The 20057-nt window shown below is 54.6% G+C and overlaps 7 protein-coding genes across 7 annotated transcripts; 5 read left to right on the top strand and 2 right to left on the bottom strand.

Annotated features, from left to right (window-relative positions):
- Window positions 1–186: 186 nt before the first annotated feature.
- Window positions 187–1729, top strand: LY79DRAFT_576601 (uncharacterized protein; the record flags this gene model as incomplete). Its single annotated transcript, XM_060559807.1, is given in 6 exon segments — window positions 187–281; window positions 295–338; window positions 494–567; window positions 587–689; window positions 1277–1377; window positions 1571–1729. The coding sequence occupies 6 exon segments, from the start codon at window positions 187–189 to the stop codon at window positions 1727–1729; spliced, it is 576 nt and encodes a 191-aa protein (XP_060418075.1).
- LY79DRAFT_380075 (uncharacterized protein) lies at window positions 1498–2829 on the bottom strand. Its single transcript, XM_060552854.1, has 4 exons — window positions 2466–2829; window positions 2247–2323; window positions 2036–2178; window positions 1498–1967 (listed from the first exon to the last, which is right to left on the bottom strand). The coding sequence occupies exons 1-4, from the start codon at window positions 2668–2670 to the stop codon at window positions 1841–1843; spliced, it is 552 nt and encodes a 183-aa protein (XP_060418074.1). The 5' UTR covers window positions 2671–2829; the 3' UTR covers window positions 1498–1840.
- Window positions 2830–10348: 7519 nt separating this feature from the next.
- Window positions 10349–11545, top strand: LY79DRAFT_507677 (uncharacterized protein; the record flags this gene model as incomplete). Its single annotated transcript, XM_060553850.1, has 3 exons — window positions 10349–10518; window positions 10608–11240; window positions 11293–11545. The coding sequence occupies 3 exons, from the start codon at window positions 10349–10351 to the stop codon at window positions 11543–11545; spliced, it is 1056 nt and encodes a 351-aa protein (XP_060418073.1).
- Window positions 11250–12456, top strand: LY79DRAFT_380026 (uncharacterized protein). Its single transcript, XM_060552853.1, has one exon. It carries the CDS (start codon window positions 11616–11618, stop codon window positions 12180–12182), a length of 567 nt encoding a protein of 188 aa, XP_060418072.1. The 5' UTR covers window positions 11250–11615; the 3' UTR covers window positions 12183–12456.
- Window positions 12457–12829: 373 nt separating this feature from the next.
- LY79DRAFT_380004 (uncharacterized protein) lies at window positions 12830–13679 on the top strand. Its single transcript, XM_060552852.1, has one exon. It carries the CDS (start codon window positions 13053–13055, stop codon window positions 13530–13532), a length of 480 nt encoding a protein of 159 aa, XP_060418071.1. The 5' UTR covers window positions 12830–13052; the 3' UTR covers window positions 13533–13679.
- A 775-nt stretch (window positions 13680–14454) lies between these two features.
- Window positions 14455–17012, bottom strand: LY79DRAFT_695871 (uncharacterized protein; the record flags this gene model as incomplete). The annotated part of the gene is made up of 3 exons (XM_060564829.1): window positions 16513–17012; window positions 15952–16457; window positions 14455–15717 (listed from the first exon to the last, which is right to left on the bottom strand). The coding sequence occupies exons 1-3, from the start codon at window positions 16748–16750 to the stop codon at window positions 14455–14457; spliced, it is 2007 nt and encodes a 668-aa protein (XP_060418070.1). The 5' UTR covers window positions 16751–17012.
- Window positions 17013–18294: 1282 nt separating this feature from the next.
- LY79DRAFT_507833 (cyanamide hydratase family HD domain-containing protein) lies at window positions 18295–19124 on the top strand (the record flags this gene model as incomplete). Its single annotated transcript, XM_060553868.1, has 2 exons — window positions 18295–18514; window positions 18610–19124. The coding sequence occupies 2 exons, from the start codon at window positions 18295–18297 to the stop codon at window positions 19122–19124; spliced, it is 735 nt and encodes a 244-aa protein (XP_060418069.1).
- Between the last annotated feature and the right edge of the window lie 933 nt (window positions 19125–20057).

Here is a 20057-nt window from a genome sequence, read left to right as displayed (position 1 = left end):
GGGGGGGGGCTTGGTTTGTGTCGTCGAAAGAGTCCTTGGACCCCGCGGGTACGAGGCTGCCGCAGTCTTATAAGTACATATGCCCTGACAGTTGTAAACTGCAATGACGAGACTTGATGGGAAAGGGGGCATCTGCTTGGTGACAAGCTCGGCGCGATACCGTGTTTGTGCCCATGTGAGCTTGATATGAGTGGCGAGTGGGTTTGCCATTCGAAGGCTGAAGACCATCGATTGAGTCCTGCGACGTGCGGTTGTGTGCGTGAAGCCATGTTGCAGGCCTTGTCAGTTCCGTAGCTCTGGTGATAACAGAGACAACCCTAGCCCGTATCCTTCAGTTCGTAAGTCTCAGACGGCGACTTCAGCATGCTGGACCAATTCCGAAGCATGCCCAATAGGCCCAGCCTGAGGGCAACCTCTGAGTACGACTGCTGCGTCCTCAGGAGGTGGGCGGTCGCTGATTCGGCACATGACGGCGTGCATGATCCGTGGACAGAGAGAAGTCTATCATCCGACTACGAAGTGATTGCAGCCGAACAAACCGTTACCACAGGATACCAAACTATGAGAGTAAAGGTGAAAGGAATAGAGAGAGTACTCTGCTCCTACGGCAAATGATCCTTTGACCAGGGACGTTCTGGTCCTCCCTCCCTCGGCGCTTCGCCGCCGAACGGCGTTAACTAACAATTCAGGTAAGTTATGCGAACCAGGCCGTTGCAAAGGCAAGGGCAAGGGGGGACGGGCGAGGTTGAAACTTAGAGGACAATCCGGAGGGTTGAATAACCGCCTAACATGGTCTCCACGTAAATAGCGCACATTCCGTCTGGTCTGCGCAGCGTGGAACCGAGTCGAAAGAGAATGAGTTGATGGCGAAACGTTCACGTTGGTGGCGAAAAAATTGTTGGGACGTCCAAACGTACATCGTACGTCTCCCCCCCGCACTAGAGGGGCAGCGGCATGGGGGGAGGAGAGAAGAGATGACGCTTCGTCTCGGGCCGTCCTACAGGGACCAGGGCTCCTCCGAGCATACCAAAAGAGAGGACGACAATCGGACGAAAAAAACGTGCGACGACGGCGTTAACACAGCGCAGGATTTTCTCGCCCGAGGAGCCGCTTGCGTTGGACCAAGTCTGCGCCGTTGGATTTGGATGTGGTGATTGAGGCGCCATCGGCTGCCGGCTTGTCCTGCTTGCAAGGGCGGCGGCGGGCATTGCGAGGAACCACTAACCAAGTCGCGCAACTAACCTAGGGCTGTTAGTCTGTGATAAAGTCTCAATAGGACATAAGCAAATCCATGTGTGGCCCTATGATTTGGAATCTGCCAAATTAGTAAATTCGACGCGCCTGAGGTCCATCGAAAGCCTCAAGGACGTCATCAATGTAACAGCAGGACCGTATCTATGGAGTGGAGAGGCGACATCGACCCGGTGATGGCCGCTGCACTCCGGGGAGACTTATCAATTCCAAGGCAGGTATTACCATTATTCCAAGTCTCCGGAAGCTCTAGGAGGTTTGGCTACAAGATCCCATGGTTATGGCGTTTCTATTCATTTAGAAACCTTTAACTGTATAGAGTATCGGGTATGAAACTTTTACCGTGTTGATGGTGTTGATGACTGTGTGTGGCCAATCTTGTGTGCGACCATACAGGGGACCGCCTTGTACTCGTACCTTCGTTACCCGTTCCAAGTATCGTTGGAGACTTGCGCTGTCCCCTTGGAGAGTGGTGTAGGTGTAGAGTGGCATGTTTCTGGCGGGTGGCCGAGAATAAACGAGCGGGCGCCAGACAATGCCTGATTTACAAGATCCATTCATGCCGGGCTTTTTCTGGGCGAGCGCTAATCTAAGACTGGCAGCCAGGGGCTGGGGAGCGAATTCGAGAGGTTAATCGGCGCAACCGTGGTCTGCGGCCCTGAAACACGGGAGGTGACGACCTCTTTCGCGGCGCCGAAGTTGCAAGGCAAGCAAGGCTCTCGTCGTTGTCAATACCTTCCTGTTGCTGTGTCACACTCGGAACGAAGGGGTTGGCGACCCGTACCATGAGTCGGTTAGCCCCGGTGCCATTCTCATGAATCTTCGTGTGCATGGCCGGTGGCCCTTGTTGTTGCCACATGTGTCGGGAACAGCGACCCTCGAAATGAGCCGAGCCGCGAAGAGTTCGCAGCTGACCGAAAAGTCTTTCTGTGTCGAGTCAGTCGTGACAGACACTTCGCCCTGCGAGGCAGGTCGACCAAGGCAGAGGAACCTACTGAGACCTGGAGAGGGGTAAGTGGGTATTCCCAGACCCACGTATTGATTGATGTCGAAGGGGTTTGTGCCTGTAAGACTGAAAGAGTTGGTTGCTTGAATACGGTAGTTCGATTCCCAAAACTCTCTCTCACTTCACTTTTTGCTTTTCCAGTCTCCCAAGACAATGGCTTGGCCACTGATTGGCTTTGAACAGGCGGTAAAGGAGAGAAAATACGTACCGGAGTACGGATACCATAAACCACTTGGCTGGGTTCTGTCAGGCCATTGGCTCAGCAGCAATGCAAAACTAAACCCGGCAGGGCGGCAACTGTGGCGCACGCACGACACCAAAGACAACGAACAAAAAAAACAAACGAAAAACCACGTAAATCCAAGACAGACACCACCGGCATCGGCCGATTCTTGGAACTCGTCTTCTATCATGCCGCCGCCACCTGATGTCAACTGTTCCAGTAGACTGGTAATAGTGGAATGTGAGACACCATTTGACCGCTTCCGACGCTAAACTCGATTATCTAAGGCACTCGAGTGTCGGAACTCGGCCAACGAGGCCGAGTCAAAATGCTCTGTCGTGGTGTCGAAAGTGTCTTCCGTAATTAGAGAGAGAGGGAGAGAGATAAGGGTCCAGCGGGAACATCGTAGTACCCGTGGGTTTCCCACCCCAACTAGTACAACAGGAACGTCGATCTGGGCTAATCGTTCCGTGGCGCCACACAAAACCCGCACACTCTAGACGGCGGGTATGATCTGCCACCATCGGAGCTGTATTCGAATCACCCCGAGGTATTTGCCTGCCCATCTTCCAACTACCCGCTTGTGCAAGCGAGGTGGTCGGAGTCTACGGAATTCGACACTGGACTGCAACAGCAAGCAAAGAGGAGAGGGCGGCCGCTTTGCAGACGAGTAGAAAACTCTTCCTGGTCGATACATGCGCGTGCATCCACACGGGGTCGCAAAAGGACATGTAGCCGCTGCAAGTCATTCGCATTGTGTGTGACATGACGACACGAGACCGAGCTGTCAAGGACAGCTGTCTGGCAGCGTTGTCGAACTTCGCTCTATAGGTCCAGCATCATGCAGAGAGATCCGTTTCCAGTCAAGTCCGGAGCCGGAACTGGGGCCAGTTGCATTGACAGTGTGGCATTCGTGCGGGGCCAATGGAATTGTTCGATTGCTTGGGGCTGGCACTAACTCGAAAGACGCGCCTCGGCTGTCTGCACTGACATGCCATGTTGGGATTGCTAAAGAATTCACCAACACGACTGGTCAGCTGAGTGGTTTGGGGTGTCATCGCCGTGATCGCCGCCTTCGACCGGCGAGCGGGTCATATGCAACTGTTATGCGGTTGGTTCTGACATCTCCTGCTCGCCAAACCGATCCTACGTTGCTGTCAACCGATGAGTCGAATGCTGGCCGACGCCCCTAACGAGAACACCTGTTTGCTTCTCCCAGGACGTGTCCTAAGCACCTTGTTCTGCCACGAATGCATGTACGTATTGGGGCCCGCCTGCGACGCTGGCGATACGCTTGCTTGGATGCAAGTAGGCAGGCGGCAGCATCCTGTCCGCCAGGACCTGTCATGTCTCACCTGCCACGCTGCAGCTTGGTTTTGCCTCGCAATTGTCGCCGCTGTGAGATCCGTATGTTGGGCCCATCCGCGATGAACACAAGGATAGCTGTGGTTCCGTCTCGGAGGCATTGGACCTTTTATTTGGTCATTGACAGCTCACAAACTAATGTCGGCAGAATGAGAACGCCTCGACCGTCCACACGAGGCGATGGCTGACTTTAAACTAAGTAAACCCGGCAGGGTGGTTAAGAGAAAATAAGAAAAACCCGGGTTCGGCTCCTGTGGTTGAAGGAAAAGAGAGGAAATCGGGAGGCGAGGCGTCATGGTTCCGTCAATCGTATACGGCCGGTTCCGCCATGTCTACCAATCAAAACTCTCCCGGCTGCAGCGCAGGGTAACCGTTTCGGTAGGTTACTGACCTAGGTGCCCAACAGTGGGTGTGTCACCGGTATGCAGGCGGTAGTGTTCCGGCGTTGCGATGCGGTGTACTACTACCATGGTGCAGCTGCGGGGTGGCATGATTGATGGCTGTGCTGTGCCACGCAGCTGGCAGACAGCCTGAGTGGTCAAGTTGTGGCCCCCTCCCTCCCTGGTTGGCTGACTGGATGGTTCCTCGGTTCCTGGAAGTTGTGTGCAGTTTGGGATGGAGACGATGCGTCGTCTGTGTGGGTGCGTCCATGTCTGGGTTCGCACGCACGTCCAAACCCCAGATTGACGTCGACGGCGACATTGACGTTTGACAGAGACATGGTTCGATGACTTGACCGCTAGTGAGACCAAGGGTGAGTCGAAAAAGGGTACATGGTCCAACGTACGTATAGCAATAAGCAAAAAATGGCGTGAGAGAACAGTTGTCATTTCTGTCAGAGAAGAAGAGATAGACTCACATCCGGCCTACCTACCGGTATGCTTGTCGGCCAAGGTAGTTGTGGATCAATATGGGGGGGGCGGTCGAGGGGACAGCAGCATAGGCGAGTGAATGTACTGAAGCAGGGCAGCTAGCCAGCCACTCAGTGTACCTAGGTCAGGTAGGTAGTTTACGAGGATAGCTTGGTAGTCTGGCGTCTTGCTGGCGAGATTCCGGAGGGGGCTTGGGTTCCCCTGGAGCTGCTTTCATCTCAAACAGTCGGTTTCCCGATGAGCTGTTGACCCAGATCCCATGGAGACTCGAGAATGGCGACTCCGTGCTTCTATGCAGAAAGCGGCTGGCAATTAGGCGCCAGCGCGAATGCTTCGAGAACAAAAAAAAAAAAAAAAGCATTGTCGTGACCGCTCAGCTAGGAGAGTAGGAGAGCGATACGCCGTACGAATTAGGCAAGTAGACATGGTCGTGTGGTGTATCTTGTTGTGAATGCGGCCGTAAGGTGAAAGTGGGAAGAGACAGAGAGACATTTTACGCGTGGTTGCCGCATACTAAGAAAAGCCGCTTTAGAACACGCAGCTTCCGTCGGTTTGATTCACCAGCTCACCAGTCGAGGGCTTGTTCTTGCCATTCTCTTCCTAGGCCCTGCCTCCCTACCGTCTTGACTGTTCCTGCCTTCGTAGATAGCAGGTACGTCTCGAAGGAGACCCAGTGCCGGGAAACAGGAGGGCAAGAACAAAGGGAGTCGGGACCGGGGACGCTAGCCTACCTACCTATCCTGTCTTCTCGCGTGTTATGTAATACAAAACCTTACCTGTTTAATTGTTTGTGCCCGATAAAACACTACGTAAATGTTTTGTAATGCTAGGTATTTTGCTCTTCTCGGTGGTCGGGCTCTGATTGAAGTGTGGACTGATTCTGCGTTTTTGTTCGTCTCTCGTCTCTCGTCTCCGGGGGCGCCTGGACCTCATGGTGCCCAGCGGACCGACCGACTTGCCTCGTTTCCTTCCTCCCCCCCAAGCCTCGCCCCCAGTGGTCCCTTCCCGAATCCCAGTTCCCAGCTCCCAGCTCTTCCAAACTTAACCCCTGTAAAGCCCACTTGAGCCGTCTCCCAAGACCCACCGCGATCCCCGTTCCGGCGCCGAGAAACACCCACGCCCAAGAGACCGACGCATGAGAAATCGATAGTGCAAGCGGCAACTAGAGTCGCGGAAATAAACGGGGATATCTTGTGCGCTTTGTTCAGTCACTTACCTATACGGATACTATGCCCGAACACATGAGAAAGCGGAGACCCCACTAGCAACCGGGCGAGGTTAGCGCAGCGAAACCCAAAATCCTTTTGCCATTCCAACAAGGCTCTGGGAGTGAGAGAGGGAGAGCGAGGACGGAGTATAGAACAAGAAATCAAACAGCAACAAAATCATTCCCTGTATATTAGACGCAACGGCAGGGCGATGCAAAAGGGGGAGGACAAGGGAGCCTTTGCAGAAGCGAACAAACGCCCGTTTGCGAGAATCTGGCCCCCAATCGACTCATCTGACACGTGCTGGCAACAATAGGACCGCCAAGCAACCTGAAGGAACGAACAAGGAGGTTTACACCATCTCCGGATCCCGTCCGCTGGGACGGATCACCTTCCTTGCCTCGCCTGCCTGGTCGTCTCGTACCCTACCCACTAAGCCTCGCTGTGCCTTGGGCTTGTGCGACCGAGCCGGGCTACCAAGTCCGATCTTGTGTTGGAGATTGCGGTCGAGCGACGTCCCGGGATTCGCAGCTACCGAAAGGATCTCCAAAGGGTGGGAAACACGGCTTGGAAGCTCGTCTTTGACGTGTTTGGGCGCGAAACATGAGAGCAGCAAGGGACGGAGGATGGAGCATTTCTTGCCTAGTGCAGAACCAAACATCTTCCACCACCAAGGGGTCCCGCCCGGTTACAAATCATAACCACTGACTGCTTGGCGGTCAGCGTTGCGTCCCCTCCTATTGTGCCGGGCTGTCGTGGCGGCATCATCTTCTAAACTCCTTCGCAGGGCTTGGTGGTTGCGACCTCGGCATCCACAAGGAAATATCAGACGAGGTCGGATGTCGGCGATGCCTCGTTTCCTGCCGTGTGCTCTTCTAGTTTGGTTCGATGACATCCGTCACATCGCACCAGTGTAAAGATGAGGCATAGAGGTATGCCCCGACCTCGACGAAAGGAAATGTGAAAAACACAGCCAGTCACCGCGAAACGAACGCATGGTACGCTCCAGAATCAGGTCCCTTGGAAGAGCGAAGCATGCGTACCTGGCATTGATCACCTCTGCGCCATCCACGCGCTGCATTCCCTTCTTGCGCACATATAGCATATTTCTTTTTGGGACACCAGGTCCGATATCTCGTCCCATTGGCCTGGCGTCCAAGGGGCTAGGATGATTCCAATGAAGTGAGGATGCCTTGCTGTGATACCAGAACCCTTCCTGCGAGCATCCAATCCCAATAGCGGAGCATGTCCGAAGCTTCGGATACCAAGCAGGCAGGGCAGGGCCCCTTCGGACTCTCGTCCACATTACACCATGGTTTGACGTTTGAGACGAGGTCAGACCGGGTCAGCCTCCGAGGGAGACACATTGTGAGGCTTGGGAGATAGGAGGAAGAGGCGGTGATGAGCCCCCCTTCCCTCCCATTCAAACACTCATGCAGAGTGCAGTGCCATTTCCCTTTTGTACGGTTCGCCCGCGTCTCCTGCGTCTTACATGGGTACTAGACTCCATTCTCTGGTGGAGGAGAACCTCTGTCTTGGGAGGGGAAAGAGAATCAAGACGGTGCGCCGCCGAGCAACGCCTATTGCATCTCGGCCCACACAGATGCACTTGCTATCCATACCCGGCGCGGGAAGTAATTAGGCAAAGTCGGCAAGAATGAAGAAGGGGGAGAGGGGTGGGGAGAGGAGGGAAGAAAGGGAGGCCCCTCCGCTAATCCTTTTTCGGGACCGGCTGGCTATCTAGATACCCGTCGACGATGGCCCAGATAGCGGCACACGCAGATGCCGTGTTCTTCTCTTTCTTCGTCCGATGGTGAAGATTCAACGCACCGTCTCCCACATGCGCGATTGATGTGAGGAACGCTGGCCGCTTGAGTGACCGTGAAAGATGGGGGCTGAATGAATGAAAGTGAGAAGAGAGAGAGGGGGGGGGGAACCCAAAAACTAAAACTCTGGGCGATTGACGAGCCGGTCAGATGTTTGTTCCGAGGTTCTGGTTGCTGGTTTTTCTTCAACACAGTCCGCTCCCACCCCAGTGTCTACCTCTGAACCCTCGTTGCCTCATGGGCTCCAGCCCAGGAGTGAGACATTACACACTGTATGGACGGCAGACCAAGCTGTAGATTGGAAAATGCCAGCAGGGGGGGGGTGCCGTCGTAGGCTAAGTAAATTTGGGATTTGCGGTCAATGTTTGTAATTAATCCGGAAGAGGGCTACCTGCCTACCAACAGAGAGGCTGGCTTGGTTCGGTACTTTTGCATCAGCCATCTCAGCCATCTCTTTCTCCTTGCCCACGAACACACACCTTTGGCCGTGCTTTAAGGCCAGGTGCTACGGGAAGACATGGGCACTAGGAGGCGCGCTACTCGCGGCACTAGCTATCGTGCTTACCGCCCTTCTCCCAAATGGCCCCTTGGGTGTCTCGACAAGTATGCGACCAGGTGCCGTGCCGAGCCTCTAAGAGCATACGATTATACGAATGTTTTGCCGTCTCTGGGAGGACCTGCAAACAAGGTTGCTGGGGAGGAACTGTCCTTACAATCGTCGGCCTCACGGAGCCTCCATGCATGCATCTTGGTCATTGGGTTCCAAGCCTCTAAGTTGCTTTTGCTTCATGCTTCGTGCCGCACGCCAAGTGAACGATTGCGGTCTTAGCTAAGACGTGTATCACGGATGCCAGACTCAGGAACGGCATTCTTATCATTCCCCGGGTGGCTCTACTGCGGGTTTGTCAGCAAGAAACCCAGACAAGGAGTAACCCGGGGGGCCTCAGGCGAATTGGCTCCGGACTTAACGTACGATGTATCTGCATTCCAGAGCAGCTCTGTGCGAGTCCCCAGGCTTGGATTGACCCGGGAAGCCACTCCTTCCCTTTCCAACCGGTTGTGTCTTTCTGAACCAGGGTGTCCTTGGGTTGCATGCTGGGCGTTCGACAGGGGGTACCTGAATGCTGGTGGGCCCCACCCGACATCACGACCCCGCCGCTCCCAAAGAGTCAAAAAAGACCCGCAATCGCAGAAACCAGAAAAGCTCGGACAACCTTCCCAATTGGAAGGTACCAGGCACCCCCCGCTTCTCTAGGCCTGGCCTTCCCCACCCATGCTGTACCAGCCCTTGATCTTCCCAGCACACCCACCACTTGCCACCCCCCGGTCGCTTCCTGTAGTGTACTGACGCTTGCTGTGTCTGTCGCCATTCTGGTGTCCTTCTGTCGGGACGGTACGTATCTCGAGCACCCTAGCGCACGCTACGTAGTACCAAGAACCAAGAACCCACCTAGCACCAACAGGCTGGAGGGGAGAGAGGCCTGCCCAATGGGTGGATCTCGTCTCACTGGAGCCACTGTGCTGTGACCAGTCAGCAGTCACCCAGCGAGGTGGATTTTTAGTGTTACCACTGCGCTGGAGACCTCGTTTGGTTTGGCCGGTCTGGGCTTTTTTTTTTTTTTTTTTTGTCTGTCTGCCGCTATGGCGTGTCGTGGGTGTGTAATCTTTCGTCGTTACAACTTGCGCTTCTGCATCTGGCACCTCGCTGCAAGAAGTCGCGACCGGGGGCGACGCAGAAGGGGGGGAAGAAGAAGAGACGAGAGTCTGGGACTAAACTGGCATTGGCGCCCGCTCTGAATTGGATTGGCTGCGTCTTGAAGCTGCAACCTGAGAAAGACCCTGGGGAGACTGGACCGGAGGAACAGCCCAGAGAGAGGGAAGGGGGGGTATTGGCACTGCACTGCACTCTCCCACTGGCACCTGCCTTCCCACCCATAACTAGCCTTTCTCGACGCTAGCCTCCTCCTCCACCTTGCCTCTTAGCACCTGCACCTTGTTTTCCCACTTTTCCCACTATTCCTTCAACCACGTCCCGTCACTAACTTCCCCATCCTTCTTCTTCCTCGTCCTCCCCCCCTTCTCACACCACACCTTTCTCCTCCTCCTACAACAACCAAATTCATTTGCCTGCGGAAAGACCTGTTCTCTCCATAACTGCTTATGAGGAGCAGGACATACAATTGCCCTTGCCGAGGACACTGCCTTTGCAGGATATAACTTGGGCGGAAATTCTCCAATCGCCAATACTGACAACGATCGACACCCCGTTCGCGCCTTCAGTCACTGATCTGTCATATCACACGAACCTCGCCAACCATTCGCAACCCCTTGTCGTCCGTTTCGCAGCCAAACATCGTACTTGAGCCACCCCGCAACCCGTTCCAACTTTGATTGTTTAAACAACCGACAAGTCGACTTCTCCGTGGCCAGGCACCACTGTTTCCCGTGCACCTCGTTCCGACAAACACCAAACCCTAGCCTCACTCGCTTGGGTTGTAGTGCACCGCAGATCATCCTTTTCCCAGGGAAGCCCGCAATCGACCTAGGATACCACGGTTTTCAACCAAACCCGCCGTAAAACGACGACACCTTCAAACATGAGCTCGCCAGCGCAAGCCGGACCTTCGGTTCCGAAGGAGAAGAAGGGATTTGGAAAGATCTTGTCTCGCGCCAAGACAGTCTTCAAGAGGGGAGATGGTTCCTCCAAGCGCATGTCGACTCTGTCCACCGCCGGCCAACAGCCTCCTTCGCAGGCCATCACTCCCGGGTAAGCAAGACATCAGCCTTTGTCGTCGACCTCTGCTCCACACACAGTGCCACCGGCCTTGCTGTATTATCCATCTAACACGCACACAGTCAGTCCACTGCCCCGGCTACCGAGCAGCCTACCGCTGCTGCCGCTACTACCAAGGAAACCAAGAAGGAGTCTCCTAAGAGCAAGTACGAGGACCTCCCGGGCGTGGTCAGGGTTCCCCGGTCGGAACTCTTCGAGGAGCGCGCGAGGAAGTTGGGCGAGAGATTCGGTCTCGAAATCAAGCAGAGCGAGTGGATCTCCACCGAGGGCACCGCTCTTCGTGTTGAGAAGCCCATCCGCATGCGCGTCCACCGAACCTGCCACAAGTGCAACGCCACCTTCGGTGCCGCTAAAGAGTGCCCCGGCTGCCAACACACCCGTTGTACCAAATGCGTCCGTCATCCGCCCAAACGGACCGAGGCCGAGCGCATCGCCAGCCGGGAGAAGCGGGCCGCCATCCTCAAGGCCCAGAAGGAGAACCCTCCCATTGTCCCTGACTACTCGTACGACCTCAAGGGCCCCAAGGACATCGTCCTCAAGCGTCCCAGCAAGACTGGAGGACAGGATCTCATCTATAAGAAGCCCCGTCAGAGGGTAAGGAGAACATGCCACGAGTGCCAGACGCTCTTCACTGCCGGCAGCAAAACCTGCTCCAAGTGCAACCACAACCGCTGTACCGACTGTCCCAGAGACCCGTATGTGCCCCCCTCCACCTGGTAGTGATGCTGAATGCTGACCGTATATCAGGCCCAAGAAGGACAAGTATCCTTTTGGCTACCCTGGCGATGAGTTTGGACCGAATGCTGTGCCGCACCACGAATGCTACAAGTGCAAGACGATATACCCTGGAGGCGCCGCTGACGGGACTCCCTGCAAGAAGTGTGGGCACGAGAAGTGCGGCAACTGTCCTCGTTTGAAACCACGCAAAGTCGAGCCGGAACCCGACCCAGAGATCCTCAAAAGCATACAGGCCAAGATCGAGAGTTTGAAACTCAAGTAACTAACTCCATGGCTGACACGGAGATCCCTACACCGTTTGACATTTTGAATTCGACTGGAGGCGTACGGGCATGGCGGGGTGGATGATGTCTGAGTTGATTTATGGCGACAAGCGAGTATGCGACATTTCATATTCATCCTCGAACCCCCCCGGGGCGCACGTTTTCACCCGATTTCTTGTCGAACAAGCATCCATCATTCCTTTTTCTTTACTGCGACACTACGAAACCACACGACTACCCATCATCTGCATCACATCACACGTCTTCTATTCGCTACGGCCACCATTCCTCTGCTTCGCCAACGACCAGAGGAATGACGAAGAACATGAAGCTTTTACGCACTATGCTATCACGACCTATCATCACCTTGACCTCACCAAAAGAATCATTTCCTGTCGAATACTGCCCCCCCGCCTACTGTACTGCATAATGCCCACCTGCAATGAGAGAAAAATACACAAGAAGGGGAGAGAGGAGTCGTCCCTGGACGCACCTGAAGTGGGAGGAGGGGTATACCAGGCCAAAATCTGCGGAAGATGGGACGAGTTGGAGTTTGGCGGCCGGAGAAGAAAGAAAGCGAGGAGTTGGGCGATATTGTGTCAAAGACGGCGTTGTTTGCATTGCAGTCAAGAGTAGTGTTGGTTAGGCAGACCCAGAACCGACAGCGTGGGTCCAATCAGGGTAGCAGGTGACAGCTGTGCGGAAGGCAGATTTTCTTCCCTTTCATCTCATCATTCCCATTACCTTCTTCCCATCTCTCCGGAATATCATCTATACTACTCGCAAGTCTTGTACCCCAAGTATAGGCTTTTGAAACTCAGAACTGCTTTGGACAGCCCCCTTTCCATGGAACTGCTGCGGTGCCTCCCTGGAATGTCCGTGATGTATCATCGGCCGGAGAGCCGGGAAGTGTTTGACACTAATTCCCTCACATGGTGTTTAGCGAATGCTTCGTCGCCCAACGATGTCACGTTGTGTCGCGCAGGCTGTGGATGCTCATATCTCCCAACAATTACGAGGCAGATTGGGAGACCAAATGATGGGCAAAGAATAAAATAAGGTAGAAAAGAGGCAATGTGGCAACACGGGAGAGACGGGCCCAATGGTGCGCGCTCCAGTTGTAGCACGAACCCGGTACCGTCAAGTCGGTCCCCCTTCCCCCCGAGGCTGCGGCTGCCTTGTTCTAAGCACAGGCCATCCGGTGGACAGAGATGGGAAAAGAAGATGATCGGAACGCGTACCGTACAGTCGGGTGGGTAATGGAAGCGTTGGGCGCGTGTTCGCTGGCGAGCCCGGGAAGTCGGAATTAGAATTAGGGGGCGGGAATAGCTATGGGAGGAGGGGGGGCGAGCAGAGAGAGGGTGCCGGGGGGAGGGGCGTGGGCGAGCGCGGGTTGGCGTGGAGTACCGGTAGTACCGGTATCTGTCTCGTCCTGTGCTTGCCTATTCGTACATCACACCACCTATCTGTATCTGTCAGGCGATACTGACGGTGAGTCGTCGGCGGATGACAGGGGGGGGAGAAGAAATGATAACTGCAAAGGGAGAAGAATCCCTTAACCTGCCCCTCCCCTTCCGAGGAGACCAATCCGATCCAAGAGACCGATCTGTCGGGCGGGTGGTCGGGGGCGAAGGGCCGAAAAACGAAAAACGAAACATGGAAAGGAAGAAAAAAGAAAAAGAAAAGAGAAGAAAAAGAAAGTACAGTTCTTTGTCACTGGAGATAAAGATAAAACCCATCCCCCCTTGGCTTCCCCCCTCCCCCCCCCTTGCCCTTCGCCACGCACATGCATATGGAGATCTGGGATCAATTTGCTTTCTCAAAACGTTCCTTATTAATGCGGTTGGTGTGCCAAGACGGAGGTTGCTCGTTGGTTCACCGCGCACGAGAAACAAGACACACACGCGCACGCGCGCACACACACACACACACACACACACACACCCTCTTCCTCGAGCGTTTCTTCTACGCGACCTTCTAGAATAAGGGGAGGTGTGGCAAAGGGGCAAAAGCAAGGTGCCGAATACCTGGGAAACCCGGCTTCGGGGGAAAGGGGGTGGAGGACAATGCCGTTCCAAAGCTTGGGACGTCTCCCCGCCCTGGTGCTGACATGCGTCCGGTTGTAACGTTGGAACGTTCGGCAATTCAGGCTCCTGACAGGCCGGTTGGTTCAGGGAAAAGGGATACTTTTTTTTATATCGTTATTTACTTATCACTCTCCCTCTCTCTGTCTTATTTTCGGGTGGGAGGTCCACCTGTCTAGATGAGGGTGGCCCGGAGATGGGGAGAAGGCAAGCTGAGGACCGGTGTGGATGGGCTGGCAGGGATGATTGGGCCAACGGACAGCATGCGGCGTTCGATAGGTCCGTAGAGAGAGACAGACAGACACAGGCCGGACAGAACATGTCGGTGTTTTGTGCTTTTTTGGTTCATATGCTGCACTGCAAGCGCGTGCTACCCACCTTGGTAGTGTAGATCACCATCTCTCCAACGCGCCACTCAAGAGGCCGTTGAAGCTGTATGCAACGTGTGCCTTGCAGCCGGCGCCGTGGCGCTGCCTGGGTTTCTGTCGACGAGGCGCAGATGACTGTTACTGGGAGCTGCTCCGGAGGTTGGGATAGCGGCGTGCAACTTCACATCAAGACTTCCTCGGAAAATGTAACGTTCACTGGCGGCCTTGGAGGGTATGCCGTCAAACAAGTGCTCTCCACGCTGTTTTAATTTTACACAGGCTTTGTTGTCCGTCTACCCTACCAGGTATTGCCAGCTTACAGCCTCTCGTGCTGTGTTGCCAAGTCGTCGTATCAACTTACACACACCAGTAGGTTCATACACATGCACACACCAACTCTCTCTCTCTCTCTCTCTCTCTCTCTCTCTTTCTCTCTCTCACACACACACACTCATTTTAGGCGCTCTCCTCGCGCACGGATGGCTCAAACTGAAGGACACTGCCTGGAGGTAGCGCAGGGCCGATGGTGTCGGCGCGGGAGCGCTTCTGACCAATGTAGGCCGTCTTGAACGTGTCGATGCGCTGGTTGAGCCGCTGCTGTACGTCCCGCACGATGCCCTGCTGCGCCTCGGCCGCCGCCTTGGCTTGGCCGTCGAGCAGTGGCAGCAGCCTGTGGGTGGGGTAGAAGCGGCCCTTGAGGTCTGGCTCGCGGAGGACGGCGTTCTGCTTAAGCAGGACACAGCGCCAGCGGTCTGCAGGGGCGAATTTCTTGCGGAACACCATCTCCTCCCGGAGCGGCCGTGGGAGCTTATCCTCGGGAACGGTGATGGCCGCCTCAGTAACGGGCGCGTTATCGCCGGTAAGTGGTTGGTAGATGTCCCCCTTGAAGAAAGCCATGCCGGGGACGTCGATAGGCGCGGTGCAGATCTCACGGAGTGCTAGCAGCGCGTCGGGGAGGTTGTTGGCGTCGGCAGGGAGGTTCTGTTCGGGGGAGATGCGGACTCGGAGGACGTCGCCGAGCTCGATACGCTCGGCACCGAGGAAGATACCGTGATAGTCTATCTTCTTGCCGCCCTCGTTCTCGGCTATGCGACTAAAGACGGAGAACGACACGCCCACCTTTTGGGCGGCCATCTTGGAGGAGTCGAGCAGCGCAACCTCACGACGGTGGTTGTCCTCAGGGCTGAGGCTGCGTAGGAAGGCTTCCCAGTTGACCTCATCATAGGCCTTATTCTGCAGGTCCGGGATGCTGACGTTGGGCACGGAGAAAGCGAGGAATGGGCGCGCCGTTGCCTCCAGCGTCTGGATCGGCGACTGGTTAAAGAGATGGTGGGATATCGGGAGGATCTGGATCTCGGGCTTGACGCCAGCCTTCTGGTTGGCGGGAGCGGTGATGGATACGATGCCCAGGCGCCATCCAGACGCCAATTGGAACCAGACCAGCTCTCCCACACGGAATAGAGACGGGGCTTGTATTCCTAGATAGGGTGGAGGGTATGGCAAGGATTGTGGCTGCTGGTACACGTTTTGAGCCGTGGGGGAAGCCTGGCTGGGATGCTGCACTTGTGCCTGGGCCTGCGCTTGAACGAGAACTTGAGATGGAGCCTGTACTTGCGCTTGAACAGCAGGCGTTTGGCTTGGCTGCAGTTGTCGCTGTTGCAGTTGCGGTTGCAGTTGCGGTTGCAGTTGCGGTTGCAGTTGCGGGTGCAGCGTTTGTTGCTGCTGCTGCTGCTGCGGTTGTTGTTGATGCTGCTGCTGCTGCTGTCGTTGCAGCAGTTGTTGCTGTTGTTGTTGTTGTTGCTGCTGCTGCTGTTGTTGCTGTTGCTGCTGCTGCTGCTGCTGCTGTTGCTGCTGTTGCTGCTGTTGCTGCTGCTGCTGCTGTTGTTGCTGCTGCTGTTGTTGCAGCAGCAGCTGTTGTTGTTGTTGTTGTTGTAGCTGTTGATGCTGTTGCACAGGAGGCTGTGCCTGAACTGGAGCCTGCGCCGCGGCAGAAACTGGGGCCGCGCGTGAGGGTATCGTCGGAATCGGCACTGGAGTCTCCTTCTTCACCGCAACCGCGGGTACAACCGTAGGTACTGGCACGGGCGTCTCCTTTTTCACCATTGGGGGCGTCGCCGCTGCTGCAGGAACCGGAGATGCTATTGTTCCCAGCGGCGTCTGTGGCGTGATCTTGCGGACCTTGAACGGGGGATGCGTGTTCGCCGCTGTGAGCAGAGCTCGCGGGCCGTCTACGACGCTCAGCCCGTCAATGTTGGGCATCTCTCGAGTGTTGCAATGGATGCAGCGACAATCATTGCGGTCCCTCGAGTTCGAGAGAAGCCACAGCAGATGGAGACCAAACTCCTGCGGGCTCTTGTAGAGAGGCCTCGTCTTTTCCGGGTGGCCCGAGACCCAAAGATGCTTGGATTTCTCGTACAGCCAGTAGCCACGCGGGAAGTTGACGAGCCATGGGAGGCCCTCTGTGCGGGAAGTTAAACGACGGCGCTGGCAGCAAGTAGAGGGGCGTGACCGTACCTGTAGGTGCAAGTTCTTGCTTCAGCAAGATCCCAAGTTTCACTCGCCATTCCTGAAACCTTGGGTCATCTTCGACTAGCCGGACCATCTGAGGCTTCGCTCTTGGTGTCTTTTCTTGCGTCGTCTTCTTCGCATTCTTAGTTGTCGCATCTACGGGGGTCGGCCAGTACCCCGGTCCATAATCCTGGCCATCGCTCCGGGCGAAGCCCACTACATTGTACTCTGTAAGGTCCGACATCCTGATTGTACGTGTAGGTGTCGAAAGGACGACGACGGTGGTGAGCGTTGTGCCCGGATGAAGAGCTATTGAGAGCAAACTGGCTGGCCGCCTGGAGCAGGAATAGCAGCAGTGCCGATCGCTAAAACTGGTCTTGAGATAAAGTTCAAACCAACCCGAGTCCTACGACTTGAAGAGGAGCTCAAGATGAAACCCGTTCTGCTAGCACATTCTGCGTGCTGATGGCACACTGGCAAGCCCTCCTTCGCGCTGTGAAGTGGATCTGGCCCCGTGCTGGGTTCGGTGAACCGCGGCGAGGACAGATCTATTCGGACGGGGGCCAGAAGGTCAATTCAATCTCGGTCTCCGATATACCGCGGGAATCCGTTCGTAGACTGCTGAGGTAATGAATAAATCACAGTTAATCACTTGTCTGTCGCGGGTGATTGTCGTCAAACACGAACCAACCTGAAGTTTGGAAGAGGTTGAAGTGTTGATGGAGCTATGAGAACGGCCGTGCGTCGCGTTAGGCGGCTTAGTCAGCCATGATTACCAGCGCAAGGCACCTACCTACCTACCTGCTTGGTGGATGCTCATCCAGGCCCTCCCCCTCCGCCTTACCGTCTTACCTACCTACCTTCCTTCTGTGCTTTTACCAAAGGACATCACAACAAGCGATAGCGACATTGCACGCAAGTCGCGTGTCTAGATTGGCGTTCCGATAATCTTGACTGCGAGCATCTTATCTACCGACTTAGACCCATGGATTCCATCTTGTTGAACAGGGCCCTCCAGGATGCATTTCATCCCAGTCCAAGCTGCGCCACCCAGGCCAACCATTATCAGTATTGACGACTGGCAAGGGAGTAGCCCGTCTTTCGAGGAACCTCATCATGCGAGCAGTATCGGTCGCCGTGTAACAAACAGTAAACGGAAGTCCTGAAGCTCCTAATTTGACTCGAACAATGTGTTTTAACATCTACTGTTTGTGGCCAAAAGATATCGTAACCTCCCTGATTGGCAACTCCCGTTAGTTTCTTCCAAAACAAAGCAAAACCCCCAATCACGTCAGCATCTTGCGCTGGCTAGCGCTTCCGCCTGCCATACTTTGCTTGATTCAATTGCATCGGGGGTTTTTTCTTTTTTCTTTTTTTTTTTTGCAACAATATGTACCACTGCTTACACTTCTACGTATGATTGGATGCCCTTCACTTGCAAAACCCGTAGGCCGTGACAAGAAACTCCGGGCTTTGATGTTACTCGCCGACCGCCTGCAGCGGGACTGCCGAAAGCCATGAATATCACATCATCGTCATGCGCGAGGGCGCCTCGGCGTTCGGGCCTCTGCCGGCACCATTAACCTTCAAAGGCCGATCATGATCCATTGGCCAATGGTCCCTACAGTCTCACCGTATAAGTACCTCTCACAAATTCGCCATCTTGGAAGTTGAGTTACTCGAGTCCTCTCAATCAAGAAACCAACCAACTACCCCGGTGTCGCTCTCCAATTCCCAGGTATCACAACCTCATCGCAACAATATATCAAAACAAAGATAACCCCTATCATGTGTCAAGACGAAGCCACTCTCAACGGTTGGACAGCCGTACCCGTTGATGCTGGCAGGATCTTTGGTGACCTACCGTTCTTGAACGAGCCCTCGCCGGTGAGCATCAGGGACATTAGCTTTCCTTCCGACGACCCTGTGGTGGCACAGACGCTACGATACGCCAAGGAGCGTTTACATGCGGAGACTTTCAATCATTCCATGAGAGTTTTCTACTATGGTGAGTGAGACCTGGGCCCCCCGGACCAAAAGGCATAGTTCCAACGGAATAGCTTGCTGTGCTTTTCCAGAAGTAAAATACCTGATATATCCCAGGTATGACAATCAGCAAGCAGCAATTTCCTGACAAGGCGGCTGCCCTCTCTCCCTCAACGTGGGCACTAGCCTGTCTCCTCCATGACATTGGTACGGCCGATGAGAGCCTCACGGCCACCCGCATGTCGTTCGACATCTACGGCGGCTTCAAGGCCCTCCTGGTGCTCAAGGACCACGGTGCTACCCCAGACCAGGCCGAGGCTGTCGCCGAGGCCATCGTCCGCCACCAAGACACAGGAGTCGACGGCACCATCACGTTCTTGGGGCAGCTGATCCAGCTGGCGACGCTGTACGATAACGTTGGCCGTCATCCCTGCGTCAAAGACTTTGGCAAGATGATCCACGAGGCGACGAGGGCCGAGGTTAACGGGACGCATCCGCGTATGAAGTGGTGTTCGTTTTTTGCGAGCACTGTGAGGAAGGAGGTAGGATTGAAGCCGTGGTGCCACTCCACGCATATCGTCAACTTTGATAATGAGGTTGAGAGCAACACGCTCATGAGTGCGTGGGAGTAAGGAAGTAGACTTGTGTATCGCCCGTGCTGTGAAAGGCGCAGGGGTAATAGGGTGTTTAATACCTTGTACTCAATGATCGGCCCGGTTCCCTAATAGCGGTTGAGACGAGATTGTATCTGCCCAGGCGAAAAGTGTTCTTCACAATAGTCATTCATCTCATGTGTCTGTCTGAATGTGAACGAGTACAAAATTATTCGCGAAGTAAAGTGCGTGTATCTAGGGGAGAAAACTGTTCCTGGGATTACAAGGACGTGATATGTTCTCCTATGTTGCTAGCACGTAGGTTGCAGCATGTCGTAAAATGGAACATGCATAGGGTACCCACTGGGTCAAGGTTGACGTATCTCATAACCGTTTCTTCATACCACAGTCACGGAATTGCGGAAACCACTGCTAGTTGTCAATTTGATGCAGTTAAGGCATGGCGTAATTATTCATGTCCTCGAGGCAAGTATTAACTATCAATGGTCACTTCATGGTGAAAGTCGCTTTCTGCATAAGAGTCTAATCACCCGTTCCCTCTTGCAGCTCTCTCGTAGCGTTTCATGTGCAGGGCCATGGAAAGAGATTTGAGTCGGCATTTCGGTCCCGGATACTCGCAGACTTGTCACAGTCTCCTTCAGAGAGGTACGATGAAGTTCCGGAGCTTACATAAAACTTATGGAGTTTGACAAGTTGCATAGATAATATGCTGGTATTCGTCGACCAGCCTGAGAGGATCGGTCTTTAGCGGCCACCCAAGCGGAAGCCCAACGCTCTACGCTTGTATGTCCAAAGCACGTATAATCAATCATGTGCAGATTCCAATTTTGGTTTTTCCTCATACACTTAAAGTTTTCATGCATACTTCAACGTGGCCCTGTAATTCGAGACACTTGAAATCACTCAGCATGAACCATGAACTATCAGTCCTTGACGCAAGGAGCAAGCCTT

This window comes from Colletotrichum navitas (genome assembly GCF_030913465.1).
Source record: "Colletotrichum navitas strain CBS 125086 chromosome Unknown LY79scaffold_8, whole genome shotgun sequence".
Classification (NCBI taxonomy): domain Eukaryota; kingdom Fungi; phylum Ascomycota; class Sordariomycetes; order Glomerellales; family Glomerellaceae; genus Colletotrichum; species Colletotrichum navitas.
This window is presented reverse-complemented; position numbering and strand designations above follow the sequence as displayed.

Bases quoted from the DNA above. Each gene is read 5' to 3' on its own strand.
- LY79DRAFT_380026 (XM_060552853.1), top strand. From the start codon at position 11,616: ATGGCGGGGTGGATGATGTCTGAGTTGATTTATGGCGACAAGCGAGTA.
- LY79DRAFT_380075 (XM_060552854.1), bottom strand. From the start codon at position 2,670: ATGATAGAAGACGAGTTCCAAGAATCGGCCGATGCCGGTGGTGTCTGT. The intron at 2,324-2,465 runs GTACGTATTTTC...CAACTCTTTCAG, and splicing joins TTTATGGTATCCGTACTCCG to TCTTACAGGCACAAACCCCT. The intron at 1,968-2,035 runs GTACGGGTCGCC...CAACGACGAGAG, and splicing joins CCGGGGCTAACCGACTCATG to CCTTGCTTGCCTTGCAACTT.
- LY79DRAFT_380004 (XM_060552852.1), top strand. From the start codon at position 13,053: ATGACAGGGGGGGGAGAAGAAATGATAACTGCAAAGGGAGAAGAATCC.